We start from the raw sequence: 16,678 nt of genomic DNA, 5'->3' as shown, positions 1-16,678 counted from the left end.
TAGTAAAGTGTAAGTTGGGCATGGTAGTGTACACTGAGCAAGGGGGTTCATAAATTCTAAACCAGTCTGGATTACATGGCAAGTCTGACACTATTATCCCCTCTGTATTGAGACTCTGTCTTAGAAAATGAATGCCAACTGCTTTATACTATGGCAATTGAAGGCATCTTAGGAGTTGATGTTGCTTTACTTATGATAGGCTCAAAGGTACATAAGAGGAAAGTTTAGAAAAGACATTTACAAGTTGCAGTCATCTGGAATGATTTGAAATTCTCTGTGTATGTAAAGCTGATGATCTGTTGCTAGCTAGGGATTGAGACCCCTTTATCTATCGTTCAAGAAGGTCCAGGTCCAGCACATACTATTACTATACATTAGGATTGCCTACCTAATACTACTGATGAGCACAGGAAATAGCAACTGATTGTGAAGCTTTAAGGTTGAGGACCCTAAAAGAGAAGAGTTTTGACTGTTGCTCTTGGCTGGAAACTGGACATGTCCTTGATTTTGTCCTAATTCTCTTTCCTTAAATTAGTACCCTGCCTGGAAACTACACACAAGGATATGATCAAAACTTAGAGGCACCTGGACTCCTTGTGGATGGGCTACCTATTAAAATAATTTCTGACATGAGTCTTATAAAAAGCCTCTAAGGAAAAGTAGAAATATGTCTTTCCATTGTCTGTTAATCCCATTCCACTTTTCAAATTTTTAGAATAAGAACTTGGAAGTCATTGTCAAGGGGTGGCCTCAGTGTCTACTAATTTTCCAGGAATCTAGACCTATGTACTACAGCCTATTGGAGGCTAGACAGTCTTTATTGTCTTCAAGGACACCCCACTTATTTGAATCACTGTTAACAGTTATGAATACATGCACACTACAAGAATGACAAGGTCATGAAGATATCTACCGAGTTTGCAAAGGAAAGTTTGGGAGACCAGGCAATGAGATCTAGGGTCATAATTCTAACAAACAACACCTGACAGAGCAATAGATGGAGCTGTGAAAATGAAGCTGAAACTGCAGTGGAGATTCTAGAAAGTCAGAGATGCAGGGATGTGCAACACCTGCAAAGAATAGCTCTGAATAGTGTGAAAAAATGTCCAAGAAAAGAAAGCACGTTGGCTCCAGTTAGCAAAGAAATGGGAGTTGAACTGACGGCCTGATCATTTTGAAGCACACATCCCACGAAAATGTGTTGCAAACGCCAAATGTATAGATCTTGGATTTAATATATGCCTTGATGAATTTTAGTGGTCCTTTATTCTGCTCCTTCATTACTTCCTAATTTCTTTCCTTAGGAAAGCAGGCAGTTTCCCCTACACCACTTTATCTTGCAGGTATGTGATTCTTTTTCTAACTTTTACTGGAATTTATGACAGGTTGATTCTCAGAGAAGATTTTGGATATGGGCTTTTTTTTTTTGCAATGATGAAACAGTTTAGACTTTGATGACTGTAAAATCGATATACTTTGTATCATGAAATGGGCTCAGGCCTTTTCTACCTAAGAAGAGAACACTATAATTTGCATCTGGATTGTCTCCCAAAGTATCATATATTAAAGTATTATTCCATTGCTTGAAACTATTGGGAGGTTGCAACAATATTATAAAGCAGAGTCCATTATGAGACCTTCCAGTCATTGCCATTCATTGGGAGATATGATACTCCCAAGTAAGTGTATGATACTGATGACTTTCTATCTTTTTACTTTCTGGGCATGGGGTACACAGTTTTTTTTTTTAACATGTGCTGCTTTTGATAATATACAATCAGTGATGGATTATAGCATAAAAACTAGAAGGGAAAATCATTTTTTATTTCATCAGTTGATTTATCTTGGCTACTTATAACAGTAATGGAAAGCACTTTACATGCAAGATAAGTCATGCAATCAAAGCTGATTTTCTAATCTCGATGGAATAGACATTAAATAGTGACTATCACATAATCAATACACACGGGAAAAGTTTTGATGACTATTGACCTTGAAAGGGCCCTTAAAAACTACACTTACGTTTCAGATGGTGAATTGGAGAAACAGAATTCTAGAGAAACTGATTGATCTGCTCGATATCACTCACCAGCTATATCTAGAAACTAATAGCTCTCTGCCTGGTAACCATTTGGTCACAAATAACATGTAGCTTTTCCTGAACTAATGTAAATATATATATATATATATATATATATATATATATATATACACATACATACACACAGACACACATATATACATACACACATACATATGAGATATTTTAGGGAAAGGATAGAAAGTCAGAATATATTCATTTCATAAGCTTAGGTTCCTAAGTCCACAAAAAAAGCTTTTATCTGAAAAATACTGAGGAATAATTTATTTGTACACTGTAAAGATTTGTCACTCATACTGGTTTAATAAAATGCTGATTGTCCAGTAACCACATGGGAAAAGTATAGGTGGGGTAACCAGACTAAGAGAATTCTGGGAAGAGGAAAAGCAGAAAGAGTCAGTCATTAGCCAGATGCAGAGGAAACAAGATGAGAATGCCTCACTGAGAAAAGGTACAAAGTCATATGGCCGATCATAGACAAGAATTATGAGTTAATTTAAGTTGTAAGAGATAGTTAATAATAAACATGAGCTAATAAGTCAAACAGTTTATAATTAATATAAACCTCTGTGTGTTTCTTTGGGACTGAACAGTTGTGGAACTAGACAAGACAAAAACTTCTCTCTACAAATAATATCAGAACTGAAGAGATTTTACCAATGTTGAAGTTTTCTCATAAATGACAAAATATTTTAAATTTCATGTTTGGCAATAAACTATCTTTCTCATTGAATCCTGATTGCTTTGGTTATTTCTCACTAATGAGTCATTCTTAATAAATCTTTCTAGAGAAATCAGACATTAATGTTTTCACCAACTGTTGCATAGATAGGAATAGAAATTATTTATAATACTCATTGACAAATTTTGAAAATTTAATCACTGAATGTAGGCTGGAGGTGTGGCTGTGATTGTCATTTATCTCCTTTTGCCAATAATAACCTGTTCTAGAATTAAATGAAAAGAGATTCTAAGATTGATTTATTTAAAATCACTCAGTGGGGAAATTCATAATCACATCTTAATCTCCTCCCTTTAATATCGTTACCTTGTTGCACATTGTGCAAGAGAAAGAGAAAATGCATAATGCACTCCTAATGCAGATTTTAGGAACATTTAATGAAATGGAAATAGATTTGTTATTTTATTTTGCTATCTGGAAAGTTTAAGCAATGTGATATTTATGCAGTGGAAGTTCCCACAGAGGTTTTTTGGAAAATCCTGTTAGCAGCAGTTAACAGGATACTTTATGAGAAGTTTAAGTTTCTTTTTTTTTTTTTTTTTTTTTTTTTGGTTTTTCGAGACAGGGTTTCTCTGTGGTTTTGGAGCCTGTCCTGGAACTAGCTCTTGTAGACCAGGCTGGTCTCGAACTCACAGAAATCCGCCTGCCTCTGCCTCCCGAGTGCTGGGATTAAAGGCGTGCGCCACCACCGCCCGGCTGAGAAGTTTAAGTTTCTTATAATACTGATGTGGCTAAGCATTTCCAAGAGATTGAAACCACAACTTACAGGTAGGCTTCCATAGTGATTTTTTATAATTAAGTTGGAAATTATGATAGAAAAAAGAGAGGTAATATTTAAAAATCCAAACCCATTAGTTTTTGGTTAATTGTGATGAAATAATGATTGCTATAAGCAACTTCCCGTTTTTGAATCTTAGCAGAATTGCTCATTCCTCAGATTTGTCCATGAAGGAAAAATTATCACCACTCACAAGCCACTGAAGAATCAGAAACCACAGAATAGTTTTGTATTTCAAACTATTGGGTATTTCCTTCCTTTGATTGCCTGATTGTTTGATTTTCACTTGAGTAGCACTCATTCATTTCTTTAAGAAGCTCATTGAGAAAAGATAGCCTTTTATAGTTTGCAGATTCATCACAGAGAAAGTCAAGATTGGAGGAGAGTATTCTCTCCTAAAGTGTGACTTTTTTTTAAACAAAATCATAGGGTTTTATTTCCATCCCACTGGGCAGTGCTCGGCAGGGAGCAGACTCTTATAGAGGGAAGAGGCCACTACTCTACTTGCAGGCAATGAATGGTTCAGGTTCCATAGCACTAAGATGACTGAGTCCTTGCGCAGGAATATATTGGAGATGTAGAGGTCCTTGTTGACAGGCTTGGATTTCTTCTTGCCCAGGCCTCTCTTGGGGACCTCAGTCCACATCTCCTTCTCCAGCACCATGTTGCAGTGCCTGTTAAAGGCCTTCACCAGTCCCAGGAGCTTCTTGTTGTTGCAACAATTAATGAGCATGTGTGTGCTGTTCTTGACTGACTGTGTTAGCACCGAGAGGGGGCATGTGTTGAATTCCTCTTCCTCCCGCCTCTGCAGCTCCCCTGGGGTCATCTCACTCTTGGGTTTATTGAGAAGACTCATGGTGAATGTTTCGCTTGCAGATCACTCCCGCCTCCACCTCGTTGCTCTGGTCTGTAAATTCCTAATCAGTTTATTGCAGTGGTTTTTGTCTGCTATTTGTAGTTGGGTTGTTGCAATGTTTAGTTAAAAATCATATAAAAATGGGAATAATTTATCATATGATTTTGAAAATGAAGTTTGTGTTTTGTTGCTCCAAAGACTTGAAATAGAATTGAGAGAGAGAGAGAGAGAGAGAGAGAGAGAGAGAGAGATGTAGTTTGATTCAATAGAGAATTTTTAAAAATCTGATGATTCGAGCTGACAACAAAGGGATAGGCTAATATTTTTAAACTTTAGAAATCTACCTATTCATTTTTGTCTCTTCCAGTTTCATACATGCATATAAAGAATTTGAGTCGTTTTCAGCCTCCATTCTCTTTTCTACTCCCTTTCCCACTGAGTTACTTTTTCTTTCCTACAAGTTTTCCTCCTACTTTTGTGATCTTTTCTATGTATCTGGCCCACTGCACTTACATAGGACTGCTTCTGTGGGCGCTGGTGGGTGGTTATTTACTGGAACATGGATGGGCAAATTGTTATAATTATACCAGCAAGTGTATGGGCACCTGTGTTTGCAGGTTTGTGCGCCTATGCCCATGTCAGAAGGCCATAAGATGGTGTTGAGTATCCATGTTAGAAGAGCTCATTTTATTGAAATATTTTGATGTACTGAGTTATATGCATAAATTGTAATTAGAAATTGTATTATCGAGTCGCGCTAACCGCCAACACTGCTGACTTGGAGAACCTTGGCAGATGTTTGCCAGAACTTTCAAACTTGGGCTGTATTGACAGCCTCTCCGTACCTTCCGTTTGGTCAGCCGATAAGTCCCGCTGTTTCTAAGCCACCATGGTGCGCATGAACGTCCTGGTCGATGCTCTCAAGAGCATCAACAATGCAGAGAAGAGAGGCAAACGCCAGGTCCTCATCAGGCCCTGCTCCAAAGTCATCGTTCGGTTCCTAACCGTGATGATGAAGCATGGTTATATCTGTGAATTTGAAATCATTGACGACCACAGAGCTGGGAAGATCGTCGTGAACCTCACCGGCAGGTCGAACAAGTGTGGAGTAATAAGCCCTAGATTTGATGTGCAACTCAAAGACCTAGAAAAATGGCAGAACAATCTGCTCCCATCCCGTCAGTTTGGCTTCATTGTACTGACCACCTCAGCTGGCATCATGGACCATGAAGAGGCAAGACGAAAGCACACAGGAGGGAAAATCCTGGGATTCTTTTTCTAGAGATGTAAAACATAAATAAAGAGCCTTTATAGACTGTGAAAAAAAAAGAAATTGTATTATCAAAAGCAAGTTTATAAACACATTTATCACCTTTTTGTCCCTTTATTATCTTATGATCAGACTGTCTAACATAAGACATAATTTGTCAATAAATTTCAATAATACAATATAGTACTATTAATCATGTATTATACTGTATAATATATTTTAATTATTTTAATAACATTTAAAATATGTAATAATGATTTTATAGATATGTTTATTTTTAGTTTTTTGACTTCTACACTAGGTTTTGAAGTGACTTCTGTGATACCATTAGCGCTTTGCCATATTGTATAAGGTTTTGTGTTTTTTTTTAGTTTTCTCAGTGACTTTTATTCTTCAATATACTTTTCTATTATTATTGAGTATCTTTTGATTAAACTTAAAGCACTGTTTTTAACACTACTTCTAAAGCAAGTGTCATAGTGACAAATTCTTCATTTTGGTTATTTTTTTCAGTTCAGTTTTGCCATGTCTAATATCCTTATTTTGCAGTTTTCCATTGAATCTTTTATGTACAAAAGACTTTCTTCATAATGACTGTGAGGGCTGGGAAAAGCCTGCCAATGAGTGTCATGGTTAGTTGTAATTGCCCATTTTACCAGAAAAATATATTCCTGTAAAACTCAGAGCTGCAGTGTTGAGATGGTGACACTATTAAGATCTGGGGACTAGGAAGAGTTGGTTAGGTCTTTAGCTGTGTCATCTTGAAAAGGATTAATTTATCTTTCATGAGACTGACTAGTTCCTGAAGATAGAGACCTATGCCTTAATCTCTCTCTGGCTTCCTGCCTCAATATGTGATATCGTCCATGAATGCTTTTATCATTGTGATGCTATCCATAGGCTGAGCAGGTAGGGGAATCTATTGTGAAATTTCAGTCTCCAAAAATGTGACTTAATAAACATCTCTCTTTACAAAGTCTCCAGCTTCAGATGGTTTATGCTAGTATAAAAATATTTTTCACAATTATTAGAAAAAATCATCAATAATGTTACAAATGTCATTTGATATAGGATGTAAATGATGAGGAACAGTAAGCTCACATTCCATCTAAAGGTGGCAGCTACTATTCTGTTAAGAAAGAGTATGAGTGCAGTTGATGCTAGATTTAAAATTTCAAGGCAACTAGAAACAGTATTTTGTATGATAGCTTCTGATTTAAAAATATTGGCAACTGATACAACAATATTTTTAAAACATTGTGTGGGCCCAATAGAAACCATCTGTGGGTCAGTTTGGTTTCAAGTTTTTCTTAGACACGCTGAGTGAGTAAGCCATAGCCATTTTGAGGGCACGAGTTAGGAACACATCAGAAGAACTGGAAGCAAGCCATGCTAGTTCTAATCCCCAGTAGATGGTTTTGCTTCTCTGTTCATTGCAAAAGTTTGGGAACTTACTGAAACATGCATTTGTCCTTGTAAGAAAGGAAAGAACATATTTTTGGAAAGGGAAAAGAGGTCTTGTGGAAAGTTCTAATTACTAGTACTCACTCCCATAATAATTGCTACTTGTTAAGTAGTTACTATGTTCAGAGGATCTTTCAGATCTTATTTATTCCTCATAAAAATTCATGGAATAAATGTAATAATGCCTATTTGTTTCATCACTCTATAGACTCATGGTAAACCCTTATCACATTTTTTCTAGGCATAGAGGTTACTTATCACATACATAGCACACACATACACACACACACACACACACACACTAAGAGATTATGAAAATCTTTATTAGTTGTATAATAAAGGTTTCTGAGAATAGCCGGACAGGCTTGCTTAGCTGGTGTGAAAATAGTTTGAAAGAGAGGTGAAAGAAGACTAGTTTAGAATTTTTGCTATGGTTGGAGGATAATGCTCACATTTAGACAAAACGTTCAAGTTTATTTATCCACTACTAAATAAAGAAAGGTGTCATTTGCTTTCTAATCAGATTTTCTGATCTTTATTGACACGCAAAAGACTTCCAAAATAGACTGGAATGGAATATAGCAAAGGTTTCTTTATTATAAGATAAACTCAAAGAAATAGTAGCAATCCACAGTCCTCTGCATTTCTGGGAACTGGAACCAAATCCAGCAGCCAAGATGCTCATCTGTTGTAGGAAGCTTTTGTTCGCCTGGCCACCCAGAACCGAAATAATCACTCAGAAACTATATTATTTGTAAATACTCTTTGGCCAATAGCTTAATCATGTTGCTAGCTAGCTCTTATACCTAGAATTAACCCATCTCCATTATTTTGTATTTTACCATGAGGCTCGTGGCCTACTGACAAGGTTCTGGCTAGAATAAAAAGGAAGGTTTTTTTTTTTTTTTAAACTTTAACATACTAAAATTACATATAACAAAACAGGTATCAAGCAAAAAATATAGTTATACTATTTATATCTATTTTATCTTTTATCTTAACTAAGGAAAACTATAACTATCTATTCTTCAACTCCATCAAAGACTCAAGAAGGATATAATATTACCTAAGTAAACAGGAAGTACATTGTAAACAACTTCCAAAACTCTAGAAATGACAGAGACATCTTGCTTCCTGGAGAGTCACCCAAAGTTCTTCTGTATTGTTGGGGCATCCACCTTCAGCCTACAGTCCCATTGTATCCAGAAGGATTTTCCACGAAGTAGGAAATTTCAAAGACAGTTATGCCTATATTGGCAGTTTGTCAGTCATGTACTTCTGTATCCTGCAGAATGTCTGGCAGTCTCCTTCATGAAGCAGGAACTCTGAAGGATCATCTCACCTTTAGGCAAGTTGAACAGTCATTTTTCTGTGGGTCCTGCATGTCCATTGCATCAAGCAGTCTAGGCAAGAGCAGTTTCTTGTCCAAATGGCTAACAAACTCCATTAGGTGCCTCTACAATGCCCATCATCCTCTTGAAGTAGATTAATGGTGCCAGGAGCAGATGTGTCTCATTGTTATAAAAAGTTTTAAGCTCATAAAATATTTTAAATGCCATATTCTGAAGGTCTCTGAAACATTTGGAGAATACCTATCTAAATGAAATATATCTCTATATATCTATAAAACCTAACTAACATGACAACAAACTTGTCAATTATAGATGATTATCTATTAACCTTTATTTCTTAATTATACATTACATTTTTAAATGAGCTGTCCAAACACAGTATCATAATCAAGAGCAGAATAATACATATAAAACTAAATTGACCTGAAATTTGTATCAATAAACCAAGATACATACCAATGTAGATCTCTATAGCCTATCCCCCTTTAAATGTAAAGAAACATGTATAAACAATATTTGGGAATATGGGTATAATTCTCACCAAACTGATTCCTGCTTTTGTTGGGCAATGTAATTTTAGGGGTGTTCATCATGACCTTTCAGGGGCTCTTGTTCCATTAAACCACATTAGTCTGGAAGGATTCCACAGGTTCTCATCCTCTGTGGAAACAAGAAGAACCTCTTTTCCAAAGCAACAAATCCTTGAACTCAAATTCTAAAGTCAAGAGACCTTTAAAACATATGTTACTTAGCTCCTTCACAGTGAAAAAATTCAAAGAAAGCACAATAATCCAGACTTTCTGTGTATTTTCCATCTTTACATGGCTCTTTTACTCATTTACTTTTTAATATTTATTTTATTATCTTTACTCCTTTAATCTATGACTGTCTATAACCTGTCTCTTTAAAGACTTTTTTATTTTTTAAATGATTTATTTCTTTTTCTAATTCTCTATATTCCTTTTCTTCTCTCTCCCAAGCCTACATACATTTTTCCAACACTGTGACCCATTTAAAGGTCTTTATCTTCTGCATTTCTCCTTATTGCATATCTTTAATCCTTTTCTGACCAGAATCACATTTTAAAAAGCTAAGCAACAATAGTATGACTAAGACTGCTTTGCCTTTGGGCTCCACCTAGTACAACATGTAAGAGGTCTGTTCATTGCCTCTGAGAGCCATTCTCTCAGCCCCAGATCCATGGTTGGGAGCAGCATGTCTGTGTTGCCATTACACAAGTTGTAGCACTCTGTTCACAAACCACATTTATTTATTTTTTTAAAAGATTTTTTTATTATGTATACAGTGTTCAGCCTGCATGTATGCCCTCAGGCCAGAAGAGGGCATCAGATCTCATAACAGGTGGTTGAGTCACCATGTGGTTGCTGGGAATTAAACTCAGGACCTCTGGAAGAGCAGCCAGTGCTCTTAACCACTGAGCCATCTCTCCAGCCCCCACAAACCACATTTAAATGCTCCTTAGCCAGATCTTTCAAAAGAGTTCATGCTGGCAGCATGGCAGAGGAAGCTGCCTATTCAAAACCATGTGGCTTTTTCTGCTACTGCTGATTCAGGAAAACTCTCTTAAAGGAGCCACGGCATTAAGTGGTGCATAAGTCTGTTATTTTGTGTCTAGAATTCCTTTTCAAGCTCTCTCAGGTTTTAAGTGGATTTAGCTAGCACACGTTAGAGTGCCAATTTGTTGTAGGAGTCTGCTTGCTTTTCCATACCTCCCAGAACCAAAATAATCACTCAGAAAGTATATTATTTCAATACTGTTTGACCAATAGATTGAGCATGTTGCTAGCTAGCTCTTAAATCTAGAATTAACCCATCTCCATTATTTTAAATTTTACCATGAGGTTTGTGGCCTACTGGCAAGGTTCTGGCTGGCAGCTTGCATCTGTGTCCAGCAGCTCCAAGGCTTCTCCTGACTTTGCCTCCTTTCTCCCAGTATTCAGTTTAGTTTTCCCATTTAGCTCTACTCTACCTTGCTCTTCTATATGCTCAAAGCAGTTTCTTTATTAACCATTGGTATTTACAACATACAGACGGGAATCCCACATCACTTGTCCATGCTTTACATCTGCATTTATAGTACATGAGACCACGTCAAAAGTGAGCTGGTATCTTAAAGGTTATTGGCTGAAGGCATTCCCACAGCAGATCTTGAGCACTAATAAAAAATATTTGCCAGGCATTGGTGTAAACACATTTAATCCCATCACTTAGAAGGCAGAGGCAGGTGGATCTCTGTGTTTGACACCAGCCTTGTAGTCCCAGCTACTTGGGAGGCTGAAACAGGAGAATCTCTTGAGTCCAAGAATTCTGGGCTGTAATGCACTTTGACACTAAGTTCTGCATCAATAAGGTGACCACCTGGAAGCAGAGGACCACTAGGTTGCCTAAGGAGGGGTGAACCATTCCAGGCTGGAAATGCATCAGGTCAAAACTCCTATGCTGATCAGTTGAAAATCTATAATTACAAAAGTTAAAAATGGAGGAAAGAAACTAGAGGGACGTCTCCAAGAAAGGAAATACTTTCAACAGATAATCATGACTGGACAGTTATATCTCAGTAACAAATTATCTGTGGCTGTGAAAAATAACAACCAGAAGGAAAAAAATTATGGGAAGATGGCTCAGTGCAGAAAGTCTTTGCCGCCCCAGCATAAGGACCAAAACTGGCATCCTCAGAACCCATATAAAGGCTAGCATAAGTGAGACACTTGTAATGGTGGTGATTGAGAGACAGTGATGAAAGCTCTTTGTAACAAGCTCCTAGTTCAACAAATCCTTTATCAAAGCATCAAGTTCACTGAAATATCCTGCCTTAATAAATAAAATAGAAAGTGATTAAGGAAGACACACAAAGCCAAACTATGAACTCTGCACACATGTATGAAAGACACACAATGACAACCCCTGAAATCCATGTACATGTTTCCACATACGTGCAAACATACTATCCTAGTTTCATTTCTGCTACTAAGATAGTAAAAAACACAACAACTTGAGGGAGAAAGTTATTTTTAGATTATCGTTCTAGGTTACTCTCCATCATTGTGGGGGAGTCAAAGCAGAAAATCAAGCAGCAAGCCACACCATACCAACAGTCAACAGTACTGAATAATAAATGTGCACTGGACTATTTTCACACTTGCTTGCTTTCAGCTAGTTTTCTCCTTTTATAGTTTTAAAATCCCTGTCTTGGGAATGATACTACCCATAATGGACTGGGTCTTCATATATAAATTAACAGTGAAGTCAGTCCCTAGAGATGTGACCATAATCTAGATAATTTCTCATTAATGCTCCCTGACCAGATGATTACAGATTGTGTCAAGTTGACAGTTAATTCTAATTAGCACTTATGCACACATACATACATGTGCCATAAAGACATGCACATACACATGTTTGGAACAGAGTCAGAAAGTATCATAAAATTTTAGAGGTGAGAGTGCTTGTCTACCAGTAATTATACATTTTCCCACTATGATTTGATAAAGCAAGGATCCAAATCCAGTCAATTTTTCATGCACTGTTTATTGTAAAAAAAAAAAAAACAGAGTTTATAAGTTCACAGTCTGACTTGGCAGGCAAAGGCTTAGTTGCTTACATTAAATATTAGACCTTGAATACAAATAAATCTTATCTGAACTCTTTCATATATATATATATATATATATATATATATATATATATATATATGACACACACTGAGTAACAGATTTTGCCCTTTTATATGGTCCACACAGAATATCACTTGCCATTTGAAATCAATGCTCTCTTAATATTCTTCAGAACACTAATTGGAATGTGTCTTGACATGGATATCTTCAGGTCTTCCCTTTTTGAGGTTTGGTTTAAATTTGTATAATTAAAGCTAAAGTCAAGATCAGAAAATACAGTGGAAGATTTAAAATAATATTAGTAAAAGACATTATGTGAAACAGTGAGCTGAGAAATACAGGTGTAAATTTTTAAATTAATATCTTTTTTATTATTTCATACTTGCAAATAGTTACAACCCCCTTTTGAGAAACATCTCAATTGAGATCATAAAAATATTCAATAAAGTATACCTTCAGTACAATTTCATTGTGGCCTATGTATAAGTAGGCGTCCATTTGGTGAATATTTTGTTGCTAGTAGCACTTTATTTTCTACTTTAAGCCTGAACAATGTGCCTGAATAAGTTTCCTCTTCAAAGGTAGAAATAAGTGGAGAACAAAAATAAGAACATGCATCCCATACAATCTACAAGTAGTTTCAGCCTAAACAATGTTCAAGTCTCTAAATAACATGTTTGGCTACTACTTACATGGGCATCTCTCTGCTCTTTCAGCTTGATTCTGTTCATGTGTGTCTTGTCTTTCTGCTTAATCAACAAATACTGACCTTGCTTTATTGTGATTTTGCTGAAAATTCTCTGCTGTGCTAGACACCAGAGACTTGAATAGACTTAAGCAGAGATCCCCAGAGACTCTGCACGAGATTCTTCAGGTTGCACTGCTGTCAACATTGAGCTGCTTTTCCTGCTGCTGGTGACACTTTGAGAAATGATATAATTTCAGTTGTGCTAAATTCTCTTTCTATTCTTACCTCAGCCTTGAACAACTGACAATTAAATAAAAGAATCAAGGACATTTCTAAGGACTTGCTTATTTAACTAGATGCTAGTAAAGCAACAAAAGGTTTAAAGCTGGTGGAGATATTGGGTGACTATGGGAATAGGAGAGAATTTTCATGCTGGAAATGCTGTGTTTGAGGATTCTGCAGCAAGTAGATGAGTCTCAAGCAGGAAAGATGTCTAGCTTGTAGAAACAGTGGGGCACATTCTACTGAGCAATCTACACTCCATGTGGTAGAGCTATATAATATCTCACCAAATTTTAGTCTATTCTGAAACCAAGTTAATGTTTTCATTATTCTGTAATTGTATAAAAACAAAGCTATGTACCACAGCTAGGGTTGTATTTGTACCCTCCTTTTAAGTAACAGCTTCTTTCTCTTAGTAATACAGAATCAACTATCTTTATATCAATTCTAGAACACTTCATGTTCTTATAGGATTCTGTTTGGGCTAGGCATCCTCCTCTAAAAAAGATGATCAAGTATTGTTTCTACTAAGTATTCACAGGAAACAGAAGAAAGCTCAGTACCTTAAGGCCATTGATTTTCCTGGAAGAAATAATGGTATGAATTATTCAGTGTGTCACAAGAAGACCATAAATTATTTGAACATTGTATAGTTTACCTATAGCTGAATCTAGAATTACTAAAGCAAAACAGTGAATAAGCCTACTGGTGCATAAATTGGAGGTTTGTCCCTTGCTGTCGAGAGGGCTTCTGATCCATGTACTAAGTTCAAAATTACCCTTCTCAAAACTTTTTCATCTTATTTCTATTCTTTTCAGAACAATCATTTCACAAACAGACAACAAGAACAACTTAACCAAATTTTAAAACCCAAGTGACAAGCCAGTTGTGGTACACATTATTAATCCCAGCACTTAGGGGCTCTGGTAAAAGTTGGAGGACTATTAAAAGTTAGAGGTCACCTACATGTAGTAAGTGCTGATCCAGCAAGGCCCTTTCTCAAAGAAAACAACAGCAACAATAAAAAATCAAACAATGACAACATAAATTTCATTTTATTTTACTTCCTTACTATTTTTCCCCCTTGCATATTCCTTGGAAGCAGATTTTCTATCACAGAATAGAGAGCTGATACATTTACTATTTAGAGATATATTCTCAGAAACTAAATATTTTTTTTTTCTATGGGGATTCACAGAAGTGTCTTCTTTGGGACTTAAGTTTCTCCTACTACTGAATAGACATCTTCAAAATTTTAATAAGAGCTACACATTTTAATTGTGCAATTGGACATTCAAACTGTATGCCTGATTGTATTATCTAGCAATAATTGATTTCTCACTCCCAACCAGAGTAATAGATCACCCTTTAAAAATATTCAAGGCAAAAAAAAAACAAAAAAAAACGCCTGTATAAGTAACTTGAAGAAATGCATTCAATACAATTTTTAGCAAGTGGAACTTTGCTGTTGGTAGGGTCATAGTTAGACAACTAGATGAATTCTGCATTTTCTATTTGAGCTGCTGTGCTATGATACTTGAATAATTTCTATAGTAAAGGGAAAAGTTTCAAACCTTACAATGGGATTTTTGTTAGAAAATCTATAGCTCCTCTGGAGAACATTGTTAGTCCATGTGTGTGTGTATAAAATATATATTTATAGGACATATACAAATTTATACAATATATGTAATATATTATATATACATATGTGGTATGTATATGTACAATCTACAATACATATTACATTCATATACTTATATGAATTGTGCATAATTCTAGGTAACTATGAGGCAATATTATTCCTTGATGCTATATCAAACATTGTTTGTATTATTTGTCCCTCCTCCCTTTCTCTCTTACTGTTTTGATTCCCAACTCCTTGCCCGATTAGAGACCTCATTTTTCCATTTCCTCCTTTACATCATTGTATCTTGCTGTTCCCTTTTCCAGTGCCCTGCCACGGTCTCCTTGTACTTTCACTGGATTCTGAAGTTCTGGGGATACTTGAGATTATACACTTATATCTGAAGATTTTTAGTTAAGAGCCACAAATGAGAGAGATAGAACATGCAACATTTGTCTCTTTGGGTCTAGGTTATCTCATGCAAGATATCATCTTTTCCAGTTCCATTGATTTATTTGCAAATTTCATAATTGCATTTTCCTTATTCTGTTGTATATATACACCACATTTTTACTATACATTCATCATTTGAAGGGCATTTAGTTTGTTTGAATTTCCTATCTATTGTCAACAGAGTGGTAGTAAACATGGCTAGGTAAGTGTCTCTGTGGTAGTATGTCAAGTCCTTTGGATATAAGCCAGGAGTGGTATAGCTAGGCCATATTGTGAATTCATTATTAGTTTTTGGAGAATTTTGCATGCTGATTTCCAAAGTGGCTCTTCCAGTTTGAAAATCCACCAGTAGTAAACTAGGTTTCCGTTTTACCCAAATCTTCACCAGAATTTGATGTTAGTTGTGATACCAATGAGATAGAATCTCAAAGTTGTTTTAACTTGCATTTTCCTGATTGATAAATGAACTGAATACTTTTTTCGGTATTTCTTAGTTATTTTTATTTCTTCTTTTGAGAACTCTGTTTGGATCCATAGGGTGGTTTTATGTTGAGGCCTTTGATCCATTTGGACTTGAGTTTTGTGCATGGTGATAGATATTGATAAATAATGATATTTGCATTCTTCTACATGTTGATATCCAGTTATGCTAGTACCATTTGTTAAATGTGCTTTCTTTTGACATTTTATTTTGTTTTATTTAGTTTTTTTTTTGCTTTATATTTTGCTTCTTTGTCAAAAATCAGGTGTTTGTAGGTGTGTGGTTTGATACCCGGGTCTTCTATTCTATCCCATTAGTCCTCCTATCTGTTTTTAGTACTGTAGCTCTATGATGGAAGTTTGAAGTCTGGGATTGTGGTTCCTCCAAAAGTTCCTTCATTGTACTTGATTCTTTTGGCTATCCTTTTTCCATATGAAGTTGAGTACCATTCTTTTGCAGTCTGTGAAGAATTTTGCTGGGCATTGCATTGAAACTGTATATTGCTCTTGATTAGATTTCTGTTTTTTTACTATGTTAATTCTACTTACTAAAAAGCATGGGAAATCTTTCCATTTTTCTGGTGCCTTTTTAAATTTTTGAAAGATTTGAAGTTCTTGCCATATAGGTCTTTCATTTGTTTGGTTAGAGTTACCCCAACATATTTTATGTTATTTATGTCTATCATAAAGGGTGATGTTTCTCTGATTTATTTATCAGCCCGTTCATCACCTGTGTAAAAAGACTTTTTCAGCATCTAATGAGATGATCATGTGATTTTTTTTCTTTCAATTTGTTTATATGGTGTATTGCATTGACAGATTTATCTCTGGGACAAAACCTTGTTGGTCATGTTGAATGAATTTTCTGATGTGTTCTTGGATTCAGTTTACCTGTATTTTACTGAGTGTTTTTGCATCGATAATCATGAGTGAGATTGGCCTGTAATTAT

The 16,678-nt window shown here is 35.8% G+C and overlaps 2 protein-coding genes across 2 annotated transcripts; one reads left to right on the top strand and one right to left on the bottom strand.

Moving 5' to 3' along the window:
• Nucleotides 1-4,054: 4,054 nt before the first annotated feature.
• Nucleotides 4,055-4,477, bottom strand: LOC121439436 (small nuclear ribonucleoprotein Sm D2-like). Its single transcript, XM_041639937.1, has one exon. It carries the CDS (start codon nt 4,475-4,477, stop codon nt 4,055-4,057), a length of 423 nt encoding a protein of 140 aa, XP_041495871.1.
• Nucleotides 4,478-5,366: 889 nt separating this feature from the next.
• LOC121439506 (40S ribosomal protein S15a-like) lies at nt 5,367-5,783 on the top strand. The gene has a single exon (XM_041640007.1). It carries the CDS (start codon nt 5,367-5,369, stop codon nt 5,757-5,759), a length of 393 nt encoding a protein of 130 aa, XP_041495941.1. The 3' UTR covers nt 5,760-5,783.
• The last annotated feature ends 10,895 nt before the right edge of the window (nt 5,784-16,678 follow it).

The sequence above is a fragment of the Microtus oregoni genome, unplaced genomic scaffold (genome assembly GCF_018167655.1).
Source record: "Microtus oregoni isolate MIOR12 unplaced genomic scaffold, Mior012 000061F_ref0000440, whole genome shotgun sequence".
Taxonomy (NCBI): domain Eukaryota; kingdom Metazoa; phylum Chordata; class Mammalia; order Rodentia; family Cricetidae; genus Microtus; species Microtus oregoni.
The sequence above is the reverse complement of the archived record's forward strand: the minus strand, read 5'-3'. Positions and strand labels throughout refer to the sequence as shown.

Excerpts from the sequence above, each read along its gene's own strand:
- LOC121439506 (XM_041640007.1), top strand. The coding sequence starts at position 5,367 with ATGGTGCGCATGAACGTCCTGGTCGATGCTCTCAAGAGCATCAACAAT.
- LOC121439436 (XM_041639937.1), bottom strand. The coding sequence starts at position 4,477 with ATGAGTCTTCTCAATAAACCCAAGAGTGAGATGACCCCAGGGGAGCTG.